Below are 23,643 nucleotides of genomic sequence, written 5' to 3'. Positions count from 1 at the left end.
ACTGCAAGCTAAAGCAATGTGTTTCCCACTTCGCTGAAAAAGGTTGCATTTTATGATCTCAAATGAAAGTCTGCAGTAAGTGTGCAAAGCCTCGGCCATACATAGCAAGTTCAAGATGGGAATACTATTAAGTTCAGGTAAGAACCTGTTACAGGAGATGAGCATTGAAGGACTGAGCAGACAGAAATCCATTCTGGTCGATATGTGTGCCTATGTGTAGAAAATATGAGCAATGGCTGTTGATGTGCAGAGAGACCTGTACAGTATTTCACTAAAAGGAAATTACCGTAGATTTCATGCGGATGCAAGAAAGATACTCTGCATTATTATTTTTTTTTTATTTCCTTTAGAAAAACATTATATATGTCAGTAAAATTCAGTACATTTAGTAGTGAATGAATGGATTGAGAAACAAGATGCGATCTCTCAAGAACACAAGCTTCATTAAATGTTGGGGTCTTATTAGTGATTAGGAAGAAAGTACTTGTCCAGTTTTGTATTCCACTTTCATACATACTTCAGCCCACAACTAATAGTATTCAGAAAATTCTAAAAATTCTGTCACTTCAGTCATGGCCTCTTTACTCTTTCTACCTGTAACAGGCTAGAACACATTTCAGACCATTGTCATTAAGCTCAAAATTACATATCAGATTTAAAGACTTGGCTGAGTCCTAACAAGTGTTTTGTTTTTTTGTAGCTTCAGGATAGTTGAAATGCTTTCAGGAAACTTTCTAAATTATCTGGGATATCTTGTAGTAGCATATGCCTGTGAGGTAGAAAATAGCACATTTTACAAAAAACAGAACGTTTCTAGTGCATGTTAAGATATATCAGCATTTCCAGAATTATTTAGGATACACAAAGCAGATGTGCTTAGTTTACCCTTTGCCTAATGTATTTTATATTACAGTTTACTTATGCTTTCATCATTAGAAGAACTAAGAGTAAAGTTTTATAAAAGGGTCTGTAGTTATATATTAGTATGTGTTTCAATTAAGGAGTGGAAGATTTATACCATAGCTAAGCCTTTAAGCGGATTACAAATCTTGCAGATCTTCAGATTAAAAAATAAGAGTGGCATCTCTTAATGAAACTCTCATTATGTGTTCTCATAATATCCTCAAAGCTTTGTTGAGGAAGGCTTTATGTTGCAAACACAGAAACCCAACAGCAGCATGATGTCTAAAACAAAAGTGTTTTCAATGAAACTTCCCAATGATCAAGAAAACATAACACCTAGTAACATCATACTGGTACTAGCGTACTAGCAGCTGCAAAGGTATACCAACGCACCTGCCATATGAAATGTGTACCACAAAGGCACAGAATTAAAGTGCAAAATAGCTCAACTTTCCAGATGTTCAAGGAGAAGCCAAAGAAGTGAAAATCTTGTTTCGGCTCAAACATCTAGTGCAATCCAAGTGTGACAGAAATAATGTATAGAGCTCATTTCTAAAGAAGAAAGAGAAGAGCTAGTTGTTTTAATGTGCTCTTAAATCCTTAATGGGTGCCACCAGCAAACAGGTAGGCTTGGTGTAATGCTGAAGTAAAAGTTACAAGTATATGCCCAAGGACAAGTCAGAATAAAAACGTTTATAACTAGTGCACAGTGTCTAATTGAAATATCACAACAACTGTACAAAAGCAAACTACCTCCATTCCAAGCTTTGTTGAATGAAGATACACATGTAGAAGTCAGTTTTTCATGAAACATGCTGTACACCAAATTAAACAGTTTAAAAGAATGGCAGACTCTGCAACAAAAATTGGTGGTAGGAAAGTGAAACACAGTTGAAGACGCTTACACTCACTTTAAATTTATCAGTAAGACCATTCTTAAACAAATTAATGAGGAAAAAATCACAACTATGCTTTCTCTGATAGCAGTTTATTTAATGATGATTCAAGTCAGGTCAGGTTGGGGAGCACGCACTGGCACAGTGTGTTGCCGCACGCCCCACATGACAAAACAGTTCAGAATCCTGGTTGGAAAACCCCCAGGCAGACAAACAGTCCAGGCCCACCCCTCAGAAATGACAATCTATCTGCTGCAGCCAGGTGTTACGTAGGCATCCCCTTAACCTGGTCCAGCACCTTGGGTCCTCAGCAATGAGGATCCTGTGAGCTGGATCACCCTCTGCTAATTGCGCCACATGGCTATAGTGCCGTCACTGACACTCCCTCACAATGCAGGTAATGTGCCTCATTTGGGACTCCATCAGCAACAACTCGATTGACACAAAATCAAACAAGCGGTACCCAAGGACTCTCTAAAGAGACACAGTACTGAAGGAGTTCAGTCTTTGTTCTCAGGTCACTGGATAGCATCCATGTCTTGCAACTATATAGCAAAACAGGGCGCACCAGAACTCTGGACCTTTATCCTTTTGCAAAGATATTGGGAGTACTACACAACCCTTTCCAGTGACCTCATGACCCCCCCATACTCTCCCAATCCATCTACTGACTTCATAAGAAGAGTCACCAGAGACATGAATGCGGCTGCCAAGGTAACTAAACCACTTGACAAGGTTGACATTCTCTCCACAGACAGACACACTACCAATGGCTGTTCCCAAGAGGTCATTAAAGGCCTGGATCTTGGTTTTTATCCAGGACACTCGCAAGTCCAGACAGTCAGACTATTTGCTCAGTCTCTCGAGAGCCCTGATCAGAGCCTCCATTGATTCTGCAAAGATCACAGCATCAGTGGCAAGGTCCAGATCAGTGAATCTTTTTTTCACCAATAGATGTACTACAGCCACTGTACCCCACGACCCTGCCCAACACCCAGTCCATGAAAGCATTTTACAGAATAAGAGCAAGAACACACCACTGATGAACCCCAGAATCAACTGGGAGAAATGCAGAGATTCTGCCTCCACTCCGCCCAGCACACATAGTTCCAGTGTACAGGCCGTCCATTAAAAACCAGCAATTTCAGGCGGAAACCCACAAAGTCTCAGGATGACCCACAGGGCAACTTGATCAACTGAGTCAAAAACCTTACGAAAATTGACAATGTTTGCAAAGAAACTCTGCCAATATTTGTATTTGCACTCCTTGAGAACCCTCAGTCCCAGGAGGCGGTCAATGGTAGACTTCTTAGGTATAAAACCAGACTGCTCCAGTCACTGGTAGATGAGCAAGACATCACAGATCCTATTGAGGATGACCCTAGCAAGAACCTTACCCAGCACCGAGAGCAGTGGTATGCTCCTGTAGTTGCCGCAATCCAGGCAATCACCCTTCCCTTTCCAGATAGGGATGACAAGTCAGTTGGGATGATGCCAGTCTCTCAAATGGAAGCAAAGATTGCTTGCAATGCAAGGAGGACAGCCTTACCACTAGCCTGGAGAAATTCATCCTGCATACTCCTGCAGCTTTCCCTACCCTCAGCTGGTTCACCACCTGTGCAGTCTCAGTAAGATTGGGTGGTTTACAGCTAATTGGAGGATCAGCCTTAAGAACCGTGGACCCAGAGATGTCCAACATCGTAGCCAGAGGATCAGCTTGAAACAGCTGCTCAAAGTAGCCAGCCTAGCAGGCCACAATTGCAGTGTCTTCCGTAAGTACCGTACCATCACCCTCCTGGACTGACTGTCAGAGGAACAGATTCAAATGTGTGTAATGTCTCAATTCCTCTGTAAACAGGACATGGATCTCTAGACCATAGAGGTCAGAATTCATTATTTGGGCATTTCTGTAGACCCTGCAGTTCTGTAGGATCCTCCAATATCTGTCCATGAGTAAGTGATTGATCTCCTTCACCACACCACCAGTATAGGAGTACCAAGTCCAAAGATGTGGCTTAGGGTGCTGGAACCAGGATCTGCAGCCTCTGACCTTCTGCAGAGTCAAGGAACATGGGGCCACTTTCACCATGGTCGCCAGACCCACGGGGACTGACACATCCCTCAGAGCAAGCCTGTCAGTACCGGTCATTGCACTGAAGTCACCCATGACCAGAGGAGTGTCAACTTGTGGGCACCCATCAACCACTTAGCGAAGTTGTGAATTAAATGTTTTTCTCACCAAGACATCACTCAACGTGGTTGGAGCATACACTGAGACAAAAGACAATGCACCCAGGCAGTGCCATAGACTGAGTCTCGACTGAATAAATGTAACAGAAACCTTCCTTTGATCAGCTAGGTTCTTTTACATTAAATCACAAGAAGCATTTCAAACACATCAGCCATCATATGTCCTGGGTATGACGTTAAACTTGCAGGGAAACCTTTGGTTGGTGACATGATTGGCACACAACTCCAAAATGGCAGACAGGACTCCTTTCTGCTGCAGACGCCCATAGGAAGGTTGCTCACATTATGAAGGGGATGGGGGAAAGCCCTCAGGAGGTTCATTCTTGGAAAAGTCAAAACTGTTGGAGACCCACTGTGGTCAGGCCTGTTGGGGATTAGAACTGGTGTGATGCTGAGGTGTCACCAAGTTTGAGGCGGCCCACTCAGGTAAGCACATGGAACATCTTGTCTCTCCAGCAAGGTGATCACCATCCTCTGCTGTTGGTGGAACTTTGTAAACTCCACAATGCAGTGATGGCATTCTCTGAGGTACACAGACCTGGCACTGGCCAAATCTCTGTAGGTGGGTACACTTTTATTGGTCTGGTTGCTCTGATGGTTGTCATACTCAGGGAATAGTTGTTGCTGTGGCAGATTGGTTCCTGATGATGGTGTCTAATGTCACTCCTTTCAACAACAGACACTTCTTTATGTAATAAGTATGTTCCACAACATCCACACAACACATACAATATTATAGTTAGAGGTCTGTAGTGTAATTATACCACTCATTGCAATTCAAACAAGAAATTTACAAACCAGCTGTTACAGGACTAATAGAGCAATCAACATTACATGTTCAACACCTAAAGTAGACTAAGTGGCATTTTCTGCCACCTCATCATTAAATGAATAATTTTTGGACATCCTTTGATTCTATGCTCAAGGCATGGAGCCACATACAGTACATTGACAAGCCAGTAACTGTGATAGTAGCCATTTCATGTAGGGCACATTAAAAAAGTTGTTTCTAGAACACATTGAGTAAGATTTTCTTAATTCACTTGTTACTCCAAAAATCTGTTCTAATGACCCTAAATATTAAAGGTCTTCTGCAAGTCTGATGCATGCCCAGAAGCAGCTCAGAGTTAGAGAGATAGTTTTACTCTGAGGCACTGAAAAGAAAATGCTTGCTTGGACCTTTATTCTGCTCAAATGTAATTAATAGTCATTCTTTAGAATTAAAGTAAATGTCAAGATATTAAACAAAAATGATTTTACTGATATTAGCTCTGGAAACAAAATACAAACTGAACTTTATAATCACAATTTTTTTATTTAAATTGTTTCTTAGGCCCTGTTGACTGTGGGCTGGTTTAAGAGTTAGGTTAGGTTTTCCTATGCATGCTACGGTAAGCTTGTTTTACTGTGTTATTCTTATTAATTCTTAAAGTAATCTGAACTTGTCAATGGGAAGTGTGCTTTATGAAAAACGATTGTGTATCTAAAATGCTGTTAGTTACTGCAATGCTTTAGTTACTTTACTGCATAGCACTTTATATTTAAAGAACACTTTTATCCAGTTTTGAAACCCAGGTCATGATAAGCTGAAGCATATAATTTTCAAATGGCACCATTACACTGAAATCGAAATGACAATTTAGAGTTGCAACAAAATTTTAGACTGAGTGGAAGAAACCTGACTGAAGAAAAAATTCTAGTATTAAAAAGTAGTACTGTAATCCTATTTGGAATGAAATAACTTTTTTAGTTTTTAATTTAATGTAATGCAAACAATGCAACCCAGTTTTGTTCACCCAACCTTCAAGATGACACAGCTCTGTGTTAAACAAGTAACCTTTTGGAAGGACTTCATTACACTTCTGATTTCCTTTCTTTGTATTGTTTAACTATAATGAAAGCATCTTGTAATAAGATCTTAATTGTAATTCACAACTGTATTGCTCTAAATCAATTGTTCTTTAAAGATTAATTGCAGAGTCAAAGTAAAACAAATATTCAGATTTGCCTTGCATGACTTGATTTTAGTAATAGACTCATACTGATGACAGAAAAAGCACAATTGACAGCAAAAAGACATTTAGGAATTCTCTTCTCAGCTATTTAGAATTTAATATATTTGGAATGAAAGAACTTTTTGTACCTTATCAATAATTGTGATCTTGAAATATATGATGTGGTAGAGAACAGAATTTTATTTTACTCTTTTTGTCTTATTTTCCCCAGTACCTGTACTGACCAAGGCTTGTGGACTTGTGAGCAGAATGTTTGTCTGATTGATACTGAAATGATCAACTCCATTAACTCAGGCAACTATGGGTGAGCTTCCTTTCTTTTTCCAGGTTCAGATGGGAAAATGTAATTGGAACACAAGATATTCTCTGTTCATACTGAAGCCCATCCATGGAAAGAAAAATCTGACTGCAATACCCTAAAAATCCCAAGAATTAAAACCTTTCTATATCAGGAGATGATGGAAATAAATCAGTATATAACTAGTAGATGCAAACTAGTAATTACCTCAGCTGACACCACCTTTCTCATATAAAACTCAACTATCCATTTATCACACCACTTTTTTTCACTGTTTATTCTACTAATTGTTTACAGATTTTTAATAAAATTGGCAGCGAATGAACTGCGTTAGCATGTAATGCTGTACAAATGTTTGATGTATAATATGGCAAGTAGAGCTGATGCCCTCTGTTAATCTTGATAACAGCTATAGGCAGTTATTAGGACTGTACAAGAATTTCTGCTGTCCATGCTACAATTTAAAGGGTGGTACTAAAGAAGTATTAATCCTGGAGAAAACTGTCTGTCTGTCTGTCTGAGCTGGCAAAAAAGTCCTGCTTAGTGTTAAAGAGTCAGGGCATCCAGCAACAGACTAGTTTAGAATAGCTGAGAAGTGCCCTTTCTGTGGGCAACTTTTATTTTTCTTGTTGGTGTGAACCTCAAATAAAAACAACAAAGCTAAATTGCCTATACAGCAGTGTGTTTGGTGTGTCTGAAGAGTGAATGAAAAAAGAAAACACATTTGGAAAGGGTGTTTGAACAGGAATAATACATCTGTCCAGTGCGGAGTACTGCTGCCTCATACATCCATCCAGTCACAGTTGTGGTACGTCAGCCTTATTGTTTTAAATAACATCATTAGAAAATATTCAAATGATCCAGATCCAATCTTTTTTCCACTACAAATGGGATTTGTAAGTGGAAAAGATGCTATATATCAGAGAAATATAGCACTATGTAATGGCAGTTCAATCAATAATTTCACCCCTCCAATCTGCACAATACAATTTCCAAGTCATGCTAATTTTCTTCAATTTTTTGCATTTATTATATGAAAAGTATCAAATAAATGTACTATGTGAACATTATATGAACAATCACCCATGAAGTTGTACACACACATTGCATACACAATGACAGTGTACAATAAACCTACTACACATTTATTAACTAGAGGTTAATGGCCTCCTTGCACCAATCAATGATTTTTTGTATCTGCCCAACACACAATATGACAGTTTATCACCACTCTTTGTTAATAAAAATTCCAAAAAATAAGCTACATGGATGAACATTTTCAAACTCATGCTTTTACAGTATTTTAGACGTATACCGTTTTAGTGAAAATATGTACATTTCATTTTTAGTGTCATCTTTATTTAAAAATACTACCTTTATCCAAATGATAGATTTGCAAACACAAATGAAACACTATTAAGGTTAAATTGATGGAAAAGTGTGGAAAAAAACACACTGTCAAATTCTATTTCTTTGAAGCATCAGCTCTTGTAGTTTGTATATTTCAATATTGCATTAGTCATGTTCCAAAGGAAACTATTATTAACATGGAAAGGATTAGATAACAATAAATTTAGCCTAATTCAGAGGAATTTACAAGCTGGCCATCACATCTAAACCAGAAGATCGGATGTAGCTCTTGCTCACAAGGAAGGTGGTTTGATAAACTAATTTGCCATGATGACACTGGCTATCTTTATCTGCACTTTTTAGCACTAATAGTTTAAAAATATTTGTTTCCTTCATAATGAATAACTGTACCATTAAAGAGATTCTTGCTGTTATAGCAGAGAAAAGATAAATCATTTATCTCTTTTTTCCTTAAATACTGTATATGCCTCTCAGACTCCATACACTGTAGGGTAGACTCTCTTTGGCGAACATAAACTGTCTAACATAACCCACTGTATACAATTCTTCTTTGTATTCTCAGGTGGAAAGCAGGCAACTACAGCCAGTTTTGGGGCATGACTCTGAACGAAGCCATTTCCTACCGACTGGGGACAAAGAAACCCTCCAGTACAGTTATGAACATGCATGAAGTGCAGGTGAGATAGTCTATCAGTTATGAAAACTGCCTGAAGTAAACTTTAATAGAAACCATTAAGTACAATCAAGTTACTTCTTCCTTTTCTGACTTGTCATAAAGTTACTTTAATGTCAGTTTAAATTGTCCTGATTTGTCACATTGATAACTTTGGTTTTCACAGGTCATTCTGCCCTGGGGTTTATGCAAAGCCAAAAGGTCTTTAGCTTGATTTGTAGATGTTGATTTGTTCATTCATTCATTTTCCAATACTGTTATTCTCCTGATTGGTCACATGTTGCTAGAGCCTGTCACTGGTAAGTCACAAAGCAAATTAAGGGTGACACTAGTTCCCTGTAGGGTACACATTTATTCACATTCACACATTGGTCCAATTTAACATCCATCCATGCATTTTCAAACCAGCTGAATCCAAACACAGGGTCACGGGGGTCTGCTGGAGCCAATCCCAGCCAACACAGGGCACAAGGCAGGAACCAATCCCGGGCAGGGTGCCAACCCACCGTAGGACACACACAAACACACCCACACACCAAGCACACACTAGGGCCAATTTTGAATCGCCAATCCACCTACCTGCATGTCTTTGGACTGTGGGAGGAAACCGGAGCGCCCGGAGGAAACCCACGCAGACACGGGGAGAACATACTAACTCCACGCAGGGAGGACACGGGAAGCGAACCTAGGTCTCCTAACTGCGAGGCAGAAGCGCTACCACTGCACCACCGTGCCGCCCCTCCAATTTAACATTACTGACTAATTTAAGAGACACATTCTTGGGACATGAATGGAAACCGGACTGACCTGATAAACTGAACATATACAGTGAATGGCCCAGAATATGAAACCACAAGACATACACCATGTGGGAGTAATGCTGTCAACTGTGTCAATGTGCTACCCATCAGCTATCTAATTTTAGACAAACCTGATAAATCTATAAAGCCAAAAAGTCTGTAAGCTTGTCATGTTTCTTTTAGCATGGGGATCACCTTTAGCAGTTTTTAAGTGTCTCTGCATTGGTGTAGTGGTGGCTTTGAGGCTAGGGATCTGCGCCCTGGCAATTTGAAGGTTGCCGGTTCGAATCCTGGATCTGCCAGAGGTGCCACTGCTCCACTGGGCCCTTGAGCAAGGCCATTAACCTGCAATTGTCCTGGGTATGACGTTAATCAGCATCCAGCCCTGCAAGAAGGTCCTCCAACTTACAGGGGAAACGGGGGTTAGTGGCAAGATTGGCACTCCAGCCACCGCAAAAAACCTCACACAGTTCCAGTGTGGTGCTGAGGTGTCACCCACTGCACGAAGGTCCCAATCCAGGTGGTTTGTTGTGTGGTGGGTGTGGCAACGTCCTGTATCAGCACATGCTCCCAACCACTCTCTCTCTCTCTCTCTGCATGTAATGGGACAAAGAACACACTGGAATCGTCTTCTCTTTTGGTCCGTTTATTCATATGGAACATTTAAGGTCCCAGTGGACTGATTTTGTTAAAATTTGGCACACTTATTCTTCAAGTAAATTTGGCAGGAAAGTTTAGCTCTTGAGTGGACCATACATTTTTAAATCTCAAAACTCCCTTTGAAAAGTGTAATTGAATTTTTGCACCTGTCTATTTTAAAACAGGGAAACATTCTCTGTGATTTCAATTACAGATGTTTCACTTTTCAAATTACCTTGTATGCTTTCCATGTTTACTCATCTGATTGCTGCTTTTGTCAGATAAATACATCAGGAGAGTTGTGTGTGCAGCAATGTCTGGTACCTGAATCTATTGCCTGTACAAGTCACAGCAGCTTGTATAAACCCGTGCCAAGCAAACAAAAACACTTCCCCTGCTGGTCATGCTAGCCCAAGTCAGGTAAACGATCTTCATAGCCATAAAAGTAAAACGCGCAAGCATGGAAAGCAAAGAAAACAAAAAAGACAACTACTACTACTAATAATAATTCTTTACGTTTATATAGCCTGTTTCTCACTAAACAGAGCGCTTAGAAATGAAGAAAAACAAGAAAATAGCTAGATAAACCTGGTTCTATAAGAATGGTATTTTATATTAATTAAAAACAACATCATGGCTAAATTATCTGTAAATTATAATAATTTAATATTTCCGTGGCACTATAATTTAATGTCAAAGGACCAGTTTGACAAGCTATCTATTAAAGCCAACAATTTTAGCTTGAGACTTCCAAAGAGGCTTTAACTTTCCATTGGGTAATTCTCACAAAAAGATTATACTTAAAAAACATGAACTACAATTCCCTATGAATGCTTCACAAATTGAACAAAATAACAAGTCATCAAGCAATGCAATTTTTACATAAGCTGGCTTTCTGTCAGTGAAAACCATTTTAGCCACCACAACCTTGGCCTTGGTTTTTGACTATGAGATATTGTAAAATGCTATCAGCAAACATGTATTTTATGTACTTTACTAATAAATGTAGATACATTGTTATCACTGTTATTTCAGAAAATAAAACTTATTGCTACATAATCATTTATTGAATAAAAATGTGTATCGGTCTCCTTAAAGAAGTAAATAATAAAGATGGAACAACCTTCAAAACAGTTAACTACGGTAAGTACCCAAATGCACCTGAATGTTATGTTATACTGTATGTACATTTTCTAACTTGTTCATATATAGTTGTACTACTGATTTAAAAGCTCTGATTTTAGTGCCATCTTTGTTTAAATAAAAGGGTACCCTTTTTCAAATTGCTTGAACATTAGTTTCAAACACTTAAAGATAACTGTATATTTTTCAGATTTTCACAGATACATAGAAAAAATTGCAAATTGGATATTTCTTTCCGAAAATAGCTATGTAAATGCTTCTCTCCCTGTCCATGACATCAAAAGTAGAACCTGATTTATTTCTTTTACAATGACAACAAGCTGCATTCAGTGGTTTTCCTAAAAGAAATCTTGAAATTGACAACCAATTAGTCATTTATTTCAACATATGTCAGTGTAAAGAGTAACACCTACGTAGCAAAATAATTTGTATGGTTCAGATCCAAAGCAATATGCTCTGAGTGCCATTATGAACAATGCTGCACATCCTCTATGTAACACACTAACACTGAGGCCTTTCAGCCAATGGGTATTTCAGCAGAAGTGTGTCAAGAAACGCTACTGGGGCTCCTTTATGCCAATAGCAATATGCCTGTATAATGCCTCACTGTGACTGTAAACACAAAGTCACAAAAGATTATTTCTTTTCAGCTTTTTTTGTTGTTTGCGTCCATTCTGATGTGTGTTCAGGCCATAGCGTGTGAGTATCTATCTATCTATCTATCTATCTATCTATCTATCTATCTATCTATCTATCTATCTATCTATCTATCTATCTATCTATCTATCTATCTACCCACCTACCTACCTGCATGGCTTATAAAATTTTGTTTTTTGGCTTTTTTCTTTTTATACAGTTTATCTTCAAATCACACACAATACAAATCAAGTAGAAGAGATGAGAAAGTAAAAGGATTAAGTTTAATTTTCAGTTGGGACATTGACTGGAATACAAATTCTTTCATTAAATGTTTGTCGCTTGAGGAAAAAAAGGTTACTGTTTTGGTATTTACCACGGACTGCTCAAATAAAAATCATAAGACTAGTTAAAGTCTGATAGGGTGTCTGTCATTTAGTGTTGAATGATTAACAGAGAGGAATACTAGGAAAGATTGACCTCGTGACGTCTGAGGATTGAAATGCATAGAAGATATGAAATGTGAGCTCTAATTATAATCATACTGTACATGAGAAAGAACATCATGGGCTTTGTTATCACAAGAGCAGAAAAACTGGCAAAAGCTGTTCAATCAAGATCAGTGCAGCCTAGGCAGTTAAAGTCTAGGAGCTGTAAGTAACACATCATGAAAGGACATTGCTGCAAAGTCACAAATGGCAGTAAAACAAAGTAAAGGTGTGATGCAAAATTATAAATAAATTTTAATTAGTGGGGATTGATGTTAGTCACAAAGTATTGCAAGTAATTGGATGTATGGTATTTATATTTGCAACATTGATCCATTTTTATTTTATATTGTATATTTCTTTTTTATAACTAAATTATTTAAGCAATACAAAAACTACAGGCAATGCACAAAGCCCTCCATATGACACTGTGCTGTAAAACGAAAGGTAGATTTTTGGCAAATGTTGTGATTCCAAATGTCCTAAGCAATTTGATTCATATATACAGTAACCAAGGAACATGTCTGTGATTGACTGCTTATTTCGTGAAATAATCCTGTGCAAAAACTGCTTATTAGACAGTGTATATATAACTTACTGCAACTGGTGAATTAGCACTTTTTAATACCATTTCTAGAACAGGGTTAACAGAAACACACAGTTTGCTTTAATCCTAAAATCTTTGGAAGCAATGAGAAATGTGTACTTCTCACAAACTTTAACAGTGAGAAAATAGATGACTGCATAGGGCTGGGAAATTAATCATTGTCAGGAAGTGAAATACTATCAAAAATGATACAACCAGAACGTAAGACAAAGATTGTTGTTGAGAGGACCAACAGGGATTCAGGATCAAGAAATACTAGAAAGACATGCACAAAAAAAGTTTGTAGTTTTTCATTTTTTTTATTTTATTATTTTATTAATTTTATTGTAATAATTCCATACAAATCGATCAATTTTTACAAAAAATAGGATTGGAAACAAGTCGACCCCCAACCCTGAATGAGCATGGCCAATGGGGTAAATCTTAAGGCTTTTAAACATACCTAAATTGATGAGTTTAATAGGCCAATAGAAATGAATGGAGAAGAAAAAGAAATACGGAGATAATTGCTTCATCTGTGCTTTAACAGCTTATTCTAAAATATTACAGATTACATCCTGCCAGGTTTTGAAAAAAAATTCTGTACAGATCCTCTAACTGAATATTAGATTTTTTCCAATTTCAAATAGTATAAAACATTGGTTTCCCACTGACTTAAAAGGGGAGAGTTAGGATTCTTCCAGTTTAGCAAAATAAGTCCGCATGCCAAAAGTGTAGTGAATGCAATCACAGTTTGTTTGTCCTTCTCCACTTTAAACCCATCTGGAAAAACCCCAAACACAGCTGTTAATGGATTAGGAAGGATTGTGAGACCAAGGCTGTCTGAAAGGCACTTAAAATTGTATGCTTTGCGCATATGGAGCTCGAGTGAAATCTCTGCATTGCTATTTTCCACTCCTTTTCTGATATATTGATTAGGAGAACTTTTTCCCATTGTCGTTTTGGATCTTTGAAAGGGAGGGACTGTAAAATTATTTCATATATTGCAGAGATGGTGTCTAAGTCCTTGAAATTGAGAAATATTTTTTCCAGCATGGACGAGGGTGCAAGATGAGAAAAATCGGGCAGGTTCTGTTTAACAAAGTTCCTAATTTGAAGATAGTGAAAGAAATGTGTAGCTGGGAAGTTAAATTTGGAATATAATTGTTCATAGGATGCAAAGATGTTGTCTATATAAAGATCTCTAAGCAATGTAATCCCAAATTTTTTCCAGATATCAAAAACTGCATATGTTTGCGAGGGTTGAAAGAGGTGGTTCTCTTGCAGAAGTGCCATTGATAAAAGACTCTCCATCTTAAAATGCTTTTTACATTGGTTCCATGTTCTGAGTGAGTGAAGCACAATTGGGTTATTAGTATATTGCCGATAACTTGCATTTATTGGGGCACAAAGCAGGGAATATAAAGAAATACTGCAGGATTTTATTTCTATTGCGGACCAGGCCTGTGTATGTTCATCTACTTGTTTCCAGGTTTTTATAGCTTGTATGTTTGCTGCCCAGTAATAAAACTGAAAGTTAAGTAGAGCCATGCCACCTTCTGCCTTAGGTCTTTATAGGGTCGCTCTTTGGATACGTGGATGTTTTGAGTTTCAAATAGATGAGGTTATGGTTGAATGCAATTGCTTAAAAAATAATTTTTTGATGTATATTGGAATTTTTTTTTAAATAAAAAAAGAAGCTTAGGAAGAATATTCATCTTAACAGTGTTAATTCTTCCAGCTAGTGTGAGATGAAGGGTTGACCATCTATGCAAGTCTTGCTTAATTTTTTCCATGCAGAAGGTGAAATTTTGTTGATAAAGAGCTTTGTGTTTACTTGTGATGTTTACCCCTAGATATTTAAACTGATCTGCAATGATAAAAGGTAGGGTATCTAATCTAATATTATATGCTTGAGAATTCACTGGAAAGTTTGTAGTTTTGCTTATCCAAGTCACAATCAGATTGTGTGACAGTATTTACTGTTACAGTGATGATGGGGGTTGAATTAAATTTAGTTTTGTCATGTTTGACATGACTATATGTAATGTTACATGCTTTTAATAAATTCAATAAAAGATTAAAAAATATATATCACAAGGCAAATGGCCATGCCCTCGGCAGCCCCAAATAATATCTAGATAATGGAGTGCACCAGTATATAAAAAACAAAATGGTGTCGCAGAAACTAACAAACATAAAAATTAAACTCTCCGAGTGCACTGTAAACCAGAAAATGTGGATAGAGTCATTCTAGAAACAACAAAACTAATGCTTCCATGCCAAAACCCTGAGCAGGACTTAATTCCTAAAAGAAATTTATCACATTAGGGACTCAAAACAGAATGGGGATGAGATAGGAGGAGGCAGAGTGACAAAAGAGGCAGACATTCTGTACTGAAGGCCTATACCAATGAAAACAATGTGTCCATTAATCTGCACAGTTTTATAGCAGGAATTAAGACTAAAAATTTTATTCTAAAACCATTATATCCAAAGTCTGTTATACATCACTAGATTTGTTTCTAAAAATGATCCTTTATAATATTATAATAAATATCAATGGGTTCCCTGAGAATACATCGCCATCAAGCAACTGTAACCTGCCTAGTGGCAGTAAGCAGTCTGCCATGCTCTAAGGAAACACACACTTATTGAGTGACATGTTCTCAAAGCAGTGCTTCTTTCATCTAGTATTTGAGTAAAGAATTGGCGGCTTGACTGATAGTTATGGGAGAATGCTTTTTTCCTGGTAATCTTTGAAAGATAATGCACTTTCTACATAAGCACAGTCCACTTCATTTATGTTATTGTGTATATTAAAAGAGATACTGTAAAATTACAATATAGTTTAGTTTCATATTATTCAAGTATAAGACCAAGAGTTCCTGTCTTTGCAGATGGACATGGGAACTGAATTTCTGCCTCGCTATTTCAATGCAGCAGAGAAGTGGCCAGGAATGATACATGAACCCTTGGACCAAGGAAACTGTGCGGCCTCTTGGGCTTTCTCCACTGCAGGTGTGTATAACTCACTCTTTTCCCTATTCTTTTATTTGGTGCAGTGGTTCTCAAACTAAGTCCTAGGGACCTAATGGGGCTACAAGTTTCTTCTGTTTTTTCTTTTTTAACTTGTCCCCTTGCCTATTTAAGCATCTGTTATTTTGAGGTCAATGTAAAAATTACAAAAGTAAGTTTGCCAAATTTTTATTAGAATGTCCTAAGGATTTATGTATCTTACGTTGGAATAATATAGTGTTTTGTTTTCTTCACTTGGTTTTTGAGATTTTTATCATTATAATGATCTTCATTCTGCTTTTTTAGATGTTATGCTTATTTAATCTATCATTTACTAAAGAGCACATGTTTAGGTCTGACACTGAAGTAGTTGCAGCCTTTCAGCAGTCAGTGTCTTTATTCAGGGCTTGTATTTGTCAGGCATTTCTGAATTACTCCTAGGAATTGCACTAAATGTCACACTACAATAAGAATTTGCCTTACCTAAAAAATTTTACAAGTTCACATTGTAGAATGAATGACAACATGACTTGATGGCACCCCAAGCCACAAATTGGAAATTATGATTACTTTTTGTAGCTTTCGCACCACAAATACAATATAAATAGTAATAATAGCAGAAGTAGTAGTAGTAGAAGAAGAAAAACATAAGGTAGGATATTGCACCGCGCTTCACATAATTATTGTCACTTTACATCAGTATAAAGAAAAATGCTATAACACACACTGAGATGGAGAAACTCACAGAAATTTAAAGTAATGCCCAATAATGGGCATGTTTAATTAACAATAGGCACCATTACATACACCATAAAACCCTAGTTTTTAAAAGAAACTTGGCATCTAAATGCCATGTAACCCTTGTTCCAGTTAGAGACATCTGGTTAACAGAAGTAGATTTCTCCACAAATAACCAGATTACGTGGTGGTTTAAACCTAACCGGGTTACTGTTAAGAATTTTGTAATCTGTGCATGTCTGTTGTACTCTGTTAGCCTGTGCATATATTTGCTTTACACGTGCTTTCAGCATCCACATGTGGAAGTGTCCAGAACATAAATTTCTAGAGTCAAATGTTCAGGTGATCACATTGTTCCTTCTCCTAGCTGAAATAGTCTGTCTTAATATTTCAGAAATCGCTACATTTATGTTGTTGAGCTGGACATACAGAGTATAAACTCAGTAACACAATATCAAGAGTTGTAGGGTAACACGTTAAAAGTATTGTAATCTGTGTTACATATTCCAAATACATTTTAAAGTAACGAAAAGTCACCAAACGTAAAGTACCTATTTAAAGTAACTTAATGTAATACTTATCTTACTGAAGTAAAAATACCTGCTTTATTGTTATTTCAGCAGCACTAGGTGTAAGGCAAGGAGCATACATACCAGTTAATTTACTGGGCTCAATTGCACATCCAAGCAGAAAAGATTGTTCTGCATGCAATCCAGAAATAGAAACATATACATAAAGCATTCATTTGACTAAACATATTTATAAAGCACAAGAAATGATCATGTTTATTTTCAGATTCACAGTGACTGATGATGAAGTTTAACTCTTTATTGCACATTTTAATAATGTCTGAGTGTTTTGGCACAGGAGAAGTTCAGAAAATTAATTGCCCATGTAAACATGGATTTTTAAGAAACAAGGATTCTGCCTTAATTTGTAAACACACTCAATGAATGATCCAGGACTTGTATTGTCTTGCACCTTATGCTTGCTGGGATAGGCTCCATCTTCCCTGCGACCCTGCTCAGGATAAAGCAGATGTGGAAAATGGATGGGTGAATGAGTGCAGGGATGGATGATTCTATAACATGGTTTTACTGTTATAACCATGGAAAACTTCTCATAAAGTAACAGTTACTGAAACATGCTTGCACTGTTTCTGAACTCACATTCACTTTTCCAGTATGCCAATTGTCTTCCCCTGCGCTATGCTGTGTCTCTCTTCTTAACCACCAATTATTTTCTGAGAGGCTGTATTTATCCAATGCCCTGGTATCTCAACATGCCTTCATGAACCTTCCCATGCTTGGAAAATATAATTGGAACTTTCCAGAGATTAATGGAATGCAGAGCTAAGCACGCCTGACATTTCACTGTCAATCACCCATCCAACTCTGCTTATCGTCATGGGAATATGCTGGCTACTACTACAGTTTGGATCCTTGACCAATTGTGTGTTGATACTGTAATATGGCTTGCGATTCACATATGCATGTTTATCCACACTTGTGACAATAATGCTTATGTGCATGTTGATTTGGGTGGCTACATTTAACATTACCTCACACTGTATATATGTGAGTATTAGCTCATGCGTTGTAAGGTCATTTAAAGATTGGTGCAGAAAAGGTTGGTTGTGACCTATCCAGATCATCACTATGGCAAAGCTGCATTTTCCCAGTGGCCAAAAAAGTTACGTTACCAGCACTTTCAGCTGATTGTATATGGATTCTCCATGTAGATGGATCAATCACATAATGTACAAGTTCTGTTATGTATTATATAATCTCTGTCAAATCAATATATTTTTATCAGTTCATTCTCCCTTTCCCTGGATGTGTGTGCTGAACTCTGCCTGAACACCATCTTCTGGCAGCTCCTAGTAATGTAGGGCAGCTCATGAGCTCTCTTAAATCCTGGTGAATTTAGGAGTAGTTTCCTAAATTAGGAAAACTGAATAAAAGCTATTACTTCAATTCCAAGAATAGGCCTCTGAGAATTTTGAGCCTGTTTCCTATTCTGAAATGTTTCATAAATATGGACACAGGTGTCCACTCATTGCGGACACATTATTAAGAGACAATTAAGATAGGTAAATAATACAAAAAAGAGTAAATTAATAGGAAAAGAGCTAAGATCAAAATGCATTCTAAAGAGAAAGATATCACAGAGTATCTGCCATTGCCATTTTACACAAGGTTTATGTTTTAAGCACAGTCAAATCCATTAGTGCTGATATCTTCTGCTCTTTCTGTTTCAGCTGTTGCCTCAGACAGAATATCCATTCAGTCCATGGGACACATGACACCTCTGCTGTCTCCTCAGAATCTGATTTCCTGTGACACTCGCAACCAAGCAGGTTGCAATGGTGGCCGAATTGATGGAGCTTGGTGGTACCTGCGCAGAAAAGGGTAGCAGTTTTTTGTTTCGTTTTTTGCTTTTTTTTTATTTGAAAAATGTTTTCTAGTAAAACAACAATTAGTTTCTGTCATGTTCATCTAAAATATATATTTAAAGGCTTAAATATCAGCTAACTCTAAAATTCACAATACCATCTATTCAAATTAAGTCAAGCATTTCCATAGGCAGAATATTTCTAAAACTAGCCAAAACCTGACGTAGCATCCAGCGGTGTAAGGATAGGAACGGAAAATGGTGAGAAAGGAATTCAGAAATCAAGAAGAAAGTAATACTTCTTGAAAGACGCAGTTGTGCATAGGTGTTTTGCTGGAGACGACAGGTAATGAGTTGAAAGATCTAATCTTGAAAAGAGCTTGAATTTCAGCTTCACCCCCATAAACTCCAGATGTTGCCATGTATTGATAGCACTCCTGACTTGTTGTGATAACTCGACTTGCGTTGGAAAGAACAACAGGAAGAACGTCTCCAAATCTGTCCAAATATGATACAATGAAATCTACTGCCCTATATCGTATTGAGAGTGCATTGCCTTCGTCAACCGTTTGTGTCAAGAAATAACCCACTGATAGGAACTGGCAGTTACCAGATCCCGGAATACAGATGACGTTGTACAAAAACCCATCAACAGAGAAGATACTGTTGTTCATTTTATAACAAAGGCTTAGGAAACAACTGTTGCAGTATAACGAAAATAGCAAGGAGCAAAACCAATGCCAATGGTCGAGAGAGTACCTTCCTGTGGCAGGCTACAGAAAAGATTCCCAGGAGCAGACATGGCCGAAGTGAAAGGTCACGCGGTCAGGTTAGATATCCATAGACATACATAGATAGACGCCGCATTCACTGTGTTGCCCAGTCGACACAATACCTCAGCGCATCTGCCCTATTGCAAGTGGCAAAAGTGCCATTTAAACTAATACAGGTAGACATGGAAACCGGGTTTTCTGATTAAAAAACAATAACGTTTAAAACAGTATAATTATGTACAACAGATTTTGGCGAATCGTTTACATGCAATTATTTATATCCACTTATACACTAATAATGACAATTATTAAATAATAATAATAATTATTATTATTAAATAATTCCTCCCATATAAGTAACATCTCTCTTCCTTCTCCAAAACATTTCCAGATGTCCTATTATTACGCAGCACAGTACTGAAGTATTGGTTAATGCCCTAGTCACCTTACATATTACTGTAATGCTATTCTATTTGGCATCCCACGAAAATGTATCCATCGCTTACAACTTCTTCAAAATTCTTCTGCCAGGATAATAACCTGTTCTAAATCCACTGAACATATTACATCTATGCTCTCTCAACGTCATTGGCTCCTTGTTAACTACAGAATACTATGCAAAATACTGCTCTTAACATTTAAAGCTCTCCACAACCTCACTGATCTCCTCCAGACTGACACTCCCTCTCGCTCACTCAAATCCTCATCTGCAGCTCTACTTTCTGTACCACACATCAGATTCTTTTCTATGGGAGCTTGAGCATTCTCTCCTAGTATTCCTCAACTCGGGAATTCTCTTCCCTCTCATATACGTCAGCTCGATTCAATAACACATTTTAAAACTGCCCTCAAAACTTATCTTTTCAAACTGGCATACCAATTGTGAATTTTGCACTGTTACTGCCAGTTATATTTGTTTGTTTGCTAATTTTTGCTTTTTGATTTATCATTCTCTTGTTTTAATTTTACTAATGTTGTTTAATTTTATTGTGAGGTGACATTGAGTGCTAAAATTATAAAATGGGATTTTCTAATGGCCAAATATAACCAAAACAATTGTTCATTCTTACCTATGAAATGTAATCCCCCGGGATCTGGTTTGGAGTGTACAGCGGTTTGTACAATCCCAAGCAGCACATTATTCATTACTTCACTTCGCAGCAGTGCCACTCGCAATATGGAGGCGACGTTGATGTACGATCCTGCTGGTCAAGCGGCGTCCAGTAATTCTATGTCTATGTAGATATCGGGAGGTAACATGACACCAATGGGGTCATGAGAGAGGAGCGGGGAACACGGTACTCTGAAGGAGGAATAGGACTCGAGAAATGCGGCGTGGGGGTGTATGGGAGGCCACAGGCAGCGTAGGGAAGGGTTTGGAAGAGGATGAATAGGAATCGAGAAATGCCGTGTGGGCTGTGTGTGGGCGGGACCAGTTTTGAAGAGGAAGCAGGACGAACCAGAAGAGAAATATATATAAGAATATATAAGAGATAGGCCTGTTTAGGTTTACCAGTGTGTTACTCTGTTATAAATGCAGTACTTTTTTTTTTTTTATGGCAGCTTTTCGGTATTTCCCGGATACTAAAATACTGCCCAAATTTTCAAACAGTCTTATCAAAATTCTCTTTTTGTAGGAGAGGTCAATGGACTACTGAATTTTAGGGCTATGGTACCCTTTACCATAAAATCAAAAGGCAGGTGTTCTTTCCTTTATCCCTTTTTTAAATGAACTCTTTTTTAAATGAGGTCTCTGCTACAGGCACTTTTGAGTTTGTCATTTCATTCATTAATTGTTTGTAGTAGCCCCCTGAGAAAAGAGAAGAACACAATTTGAAGAATTTGGGATTCCTCTCCGGTTTCGACAGAGTTTTGCCTAAGATCCTATCTTGTATATCGCAAGCAAGAGGAGAGATCTGTTACAATACATTGTATATTTAAAAGCACATTGTGATTCATAGACTAGGAGCAAGTTAAACTCTTAATTTTCACGTCCATATGTAAGGGCTGCTGCCCACAATGGGCCTGTTATGAATTATACACTCAAAGCAATGTGGCAGGTATTCAATTAATCTTAAATAGGCAAACCTGAAATTAGAATCAAAATGCCTCTTTGGATGCCTCAAGGAAATGTGAAATCAGGGCTGTTAAAGTGTGTTTTCTGTTCAACATTGCTATAAACACCCTAGAGACTGCTGATGTTTATGATTGTTTTTGTGAATTGCTATGGACTCACACCATAAGGCATCTCAGGTTGAATATCTGTGCTGTGGTGAACATCCAGTGGTGACCTACGAACCTGTATTCTGTGGCTCAGATAGAGCACTCCATCCATCAGCTGTGCAAAATTTGTCGCTGAACATACTGTGATTGGTACACATCCCTGGTTGTGTCAGCGGCTCATTCTCTTTCTGTATCAGCCCCCATCTTTTTCTGTAAAGCATTGCCACTACATTTTGGAGTAAAAAAATATTAAGTGAAAGATGAAATGTCATACAGGGTTTAGACAGATTTATAACCAAAAAGTAAAGTCTTCATTTGTTTTCTTTAATTTGAAAATCCTCCAACACTCATATGAGAGAACATGCATAGAAACATTCAAGAATTAAACAAATGGAATAGGGGATCCATCACTGCTAATATGTTAAATATTAAAAACTGCTTGGAAAATGCATTCCAACTAATAGTGCCATAAATATATAAAGAACAGTGGGTAAAAGGTCCACCGCAGTGCAGTGTTTTATTTGTAAATTGTCAAATTTCCACCTGGGGACAAATAAAGTTCTGTCTAATTATGATCTATAGACTGCATTTAATTTCTCTTCTAAAAAGGCCATTTCTGCATTTTTGCACTGAAGAACCTTGTATTCAGCAGCAGGCAAATGCTCCCTCAAAAGAGGTTGGTTAGAGATTGCAGCCATTACTAACCCAACAATATACATAAAGATATATCTTATATTTTTCCCTAGTGGTATAGCAGTGATTCTAAACGAAGTAAAGGATCAGTAACTGTAAGGAAAGATTATATTTTAGCTTCTGTTTATTACTGGCTTAACTCTCACAATGAATTAATAGTCGAAGGAGACCAACACCTGGCCAAAGCAGATGCAGTCAGAGTTTCCTGCAATTGGTGCTTGTCCAACTTGGAGACAGAGTGTAAGAAAGCATTTTGGTGGTGCTAGGGAAGGGCAGGAGCGATGTCTTCTTTCCCTCCATAGGTATGCTTTCTGGGTTCCATGTCGATGTGCAATTTTTATACCTTCTGTTTGAACATGAAACCTCAAAATATGGGTACAATGTGTTTGCTAGCAAGCATGATTAGGAAATGGCACACGGTTACTGTAGAGGCTGCTTTCTTGGGAAACCTTGAAATAATTGTTGACCTTGACAACCCCAACCAAACATGGCACTTCACCACAGTAACACTTGATTCATCTCATCTTTGTCACATTCACCCATTCAAATGGATTCCCATTGGAAACAAAATAATTTGTATGAATAACCCTTACAGATCACAGTAACACACTTAAAACCTTTGCTTATAAGCCTTTTTTGTTTTTTCAGCAGTTTGTATTCCCCATCGTTGTCACTTCTCAGGGAACTGGTTGACAGGTCAGGAATATCTCAGCAAAGCTTTACTCCATCAAGTCATTAGCTAGCTGACGAGGCCCTAAATTCAGTTTTTGTTATGTTTGGGTGTACTGACATAAAACATTACTGGTTTCTGCTGACAAAAAAGGCTATATGCAGCAGTATCAGGTTTTCCTATTGTAATTGAGGCAATTTACTGTATTCATTTTGCAATAAAGGCACCTAGCTAGAATGAAGCTGCTTTTGTTAACTGAGAGCAGTGACATTCCATCAACGCACAAGTCATCTATTATGCCAAGATGAGACTGACAAATGTTATGAGTCAATGACCTGGGTCAACCCATGATTCATTAATTTTGAGGCAAAGTACCTTTGGAAGACAAAATACTGAAGGTACTCAATGTGAAGGCTGGCTTTTTGATAAGGTAACT

At 37.7% G+C, this 23,643-nt stretch overlaps 1 protein-coding gene across 1 annotated transcript in view; it reads left to right on the top strand.

Moving 5' to 3' along the window:
- Positions 1-23,643, top strand: part of tinagl1 (tubulointerstitial nephritis antigen-like 1) — an 84,224-nt gene that overhangs the window by 34,706 nt on the left and 25,875 nt on the right. Inside the window, exons 4-7 of the mRNA XM_039739547.1 lie at positions 6,276-6,368; positions 8,296-8,410; positions 15,599-15,719; positions 18,715-18,865. Coding sequence (XP_039595481.1) covers positions 6,276-6,368; positions 8,296-8,410; positions 15,599-15,719; positions 18,715-18,865 — 480 coding nt within the window. The remainder of the gene's footprint in view (positions 1-6,275; positions 6,369-8,295; positions 8,411-15,598; positions 15,720-18,714; positions 18,866-23,643) is intronic.

This window comes from Polypterus senegalus, chromosome 17, assembly GCF_016835505.1.
Source record: "Polypterus senegalus isolate Bchr_013 chromosome 17, ASM1683550v1, whole genome shotgun sequence".
Taxonomy (NCBI): domain Eukaryota; kingdom Metazoa; phylum Chordata; class Cladistia; order Polypteriformes; family Polypteridae; genus Polypterus; species Polypterus senegalus.
This window is presented reverse-complemented; position numbering and strand designations above follow the sequence as displayed.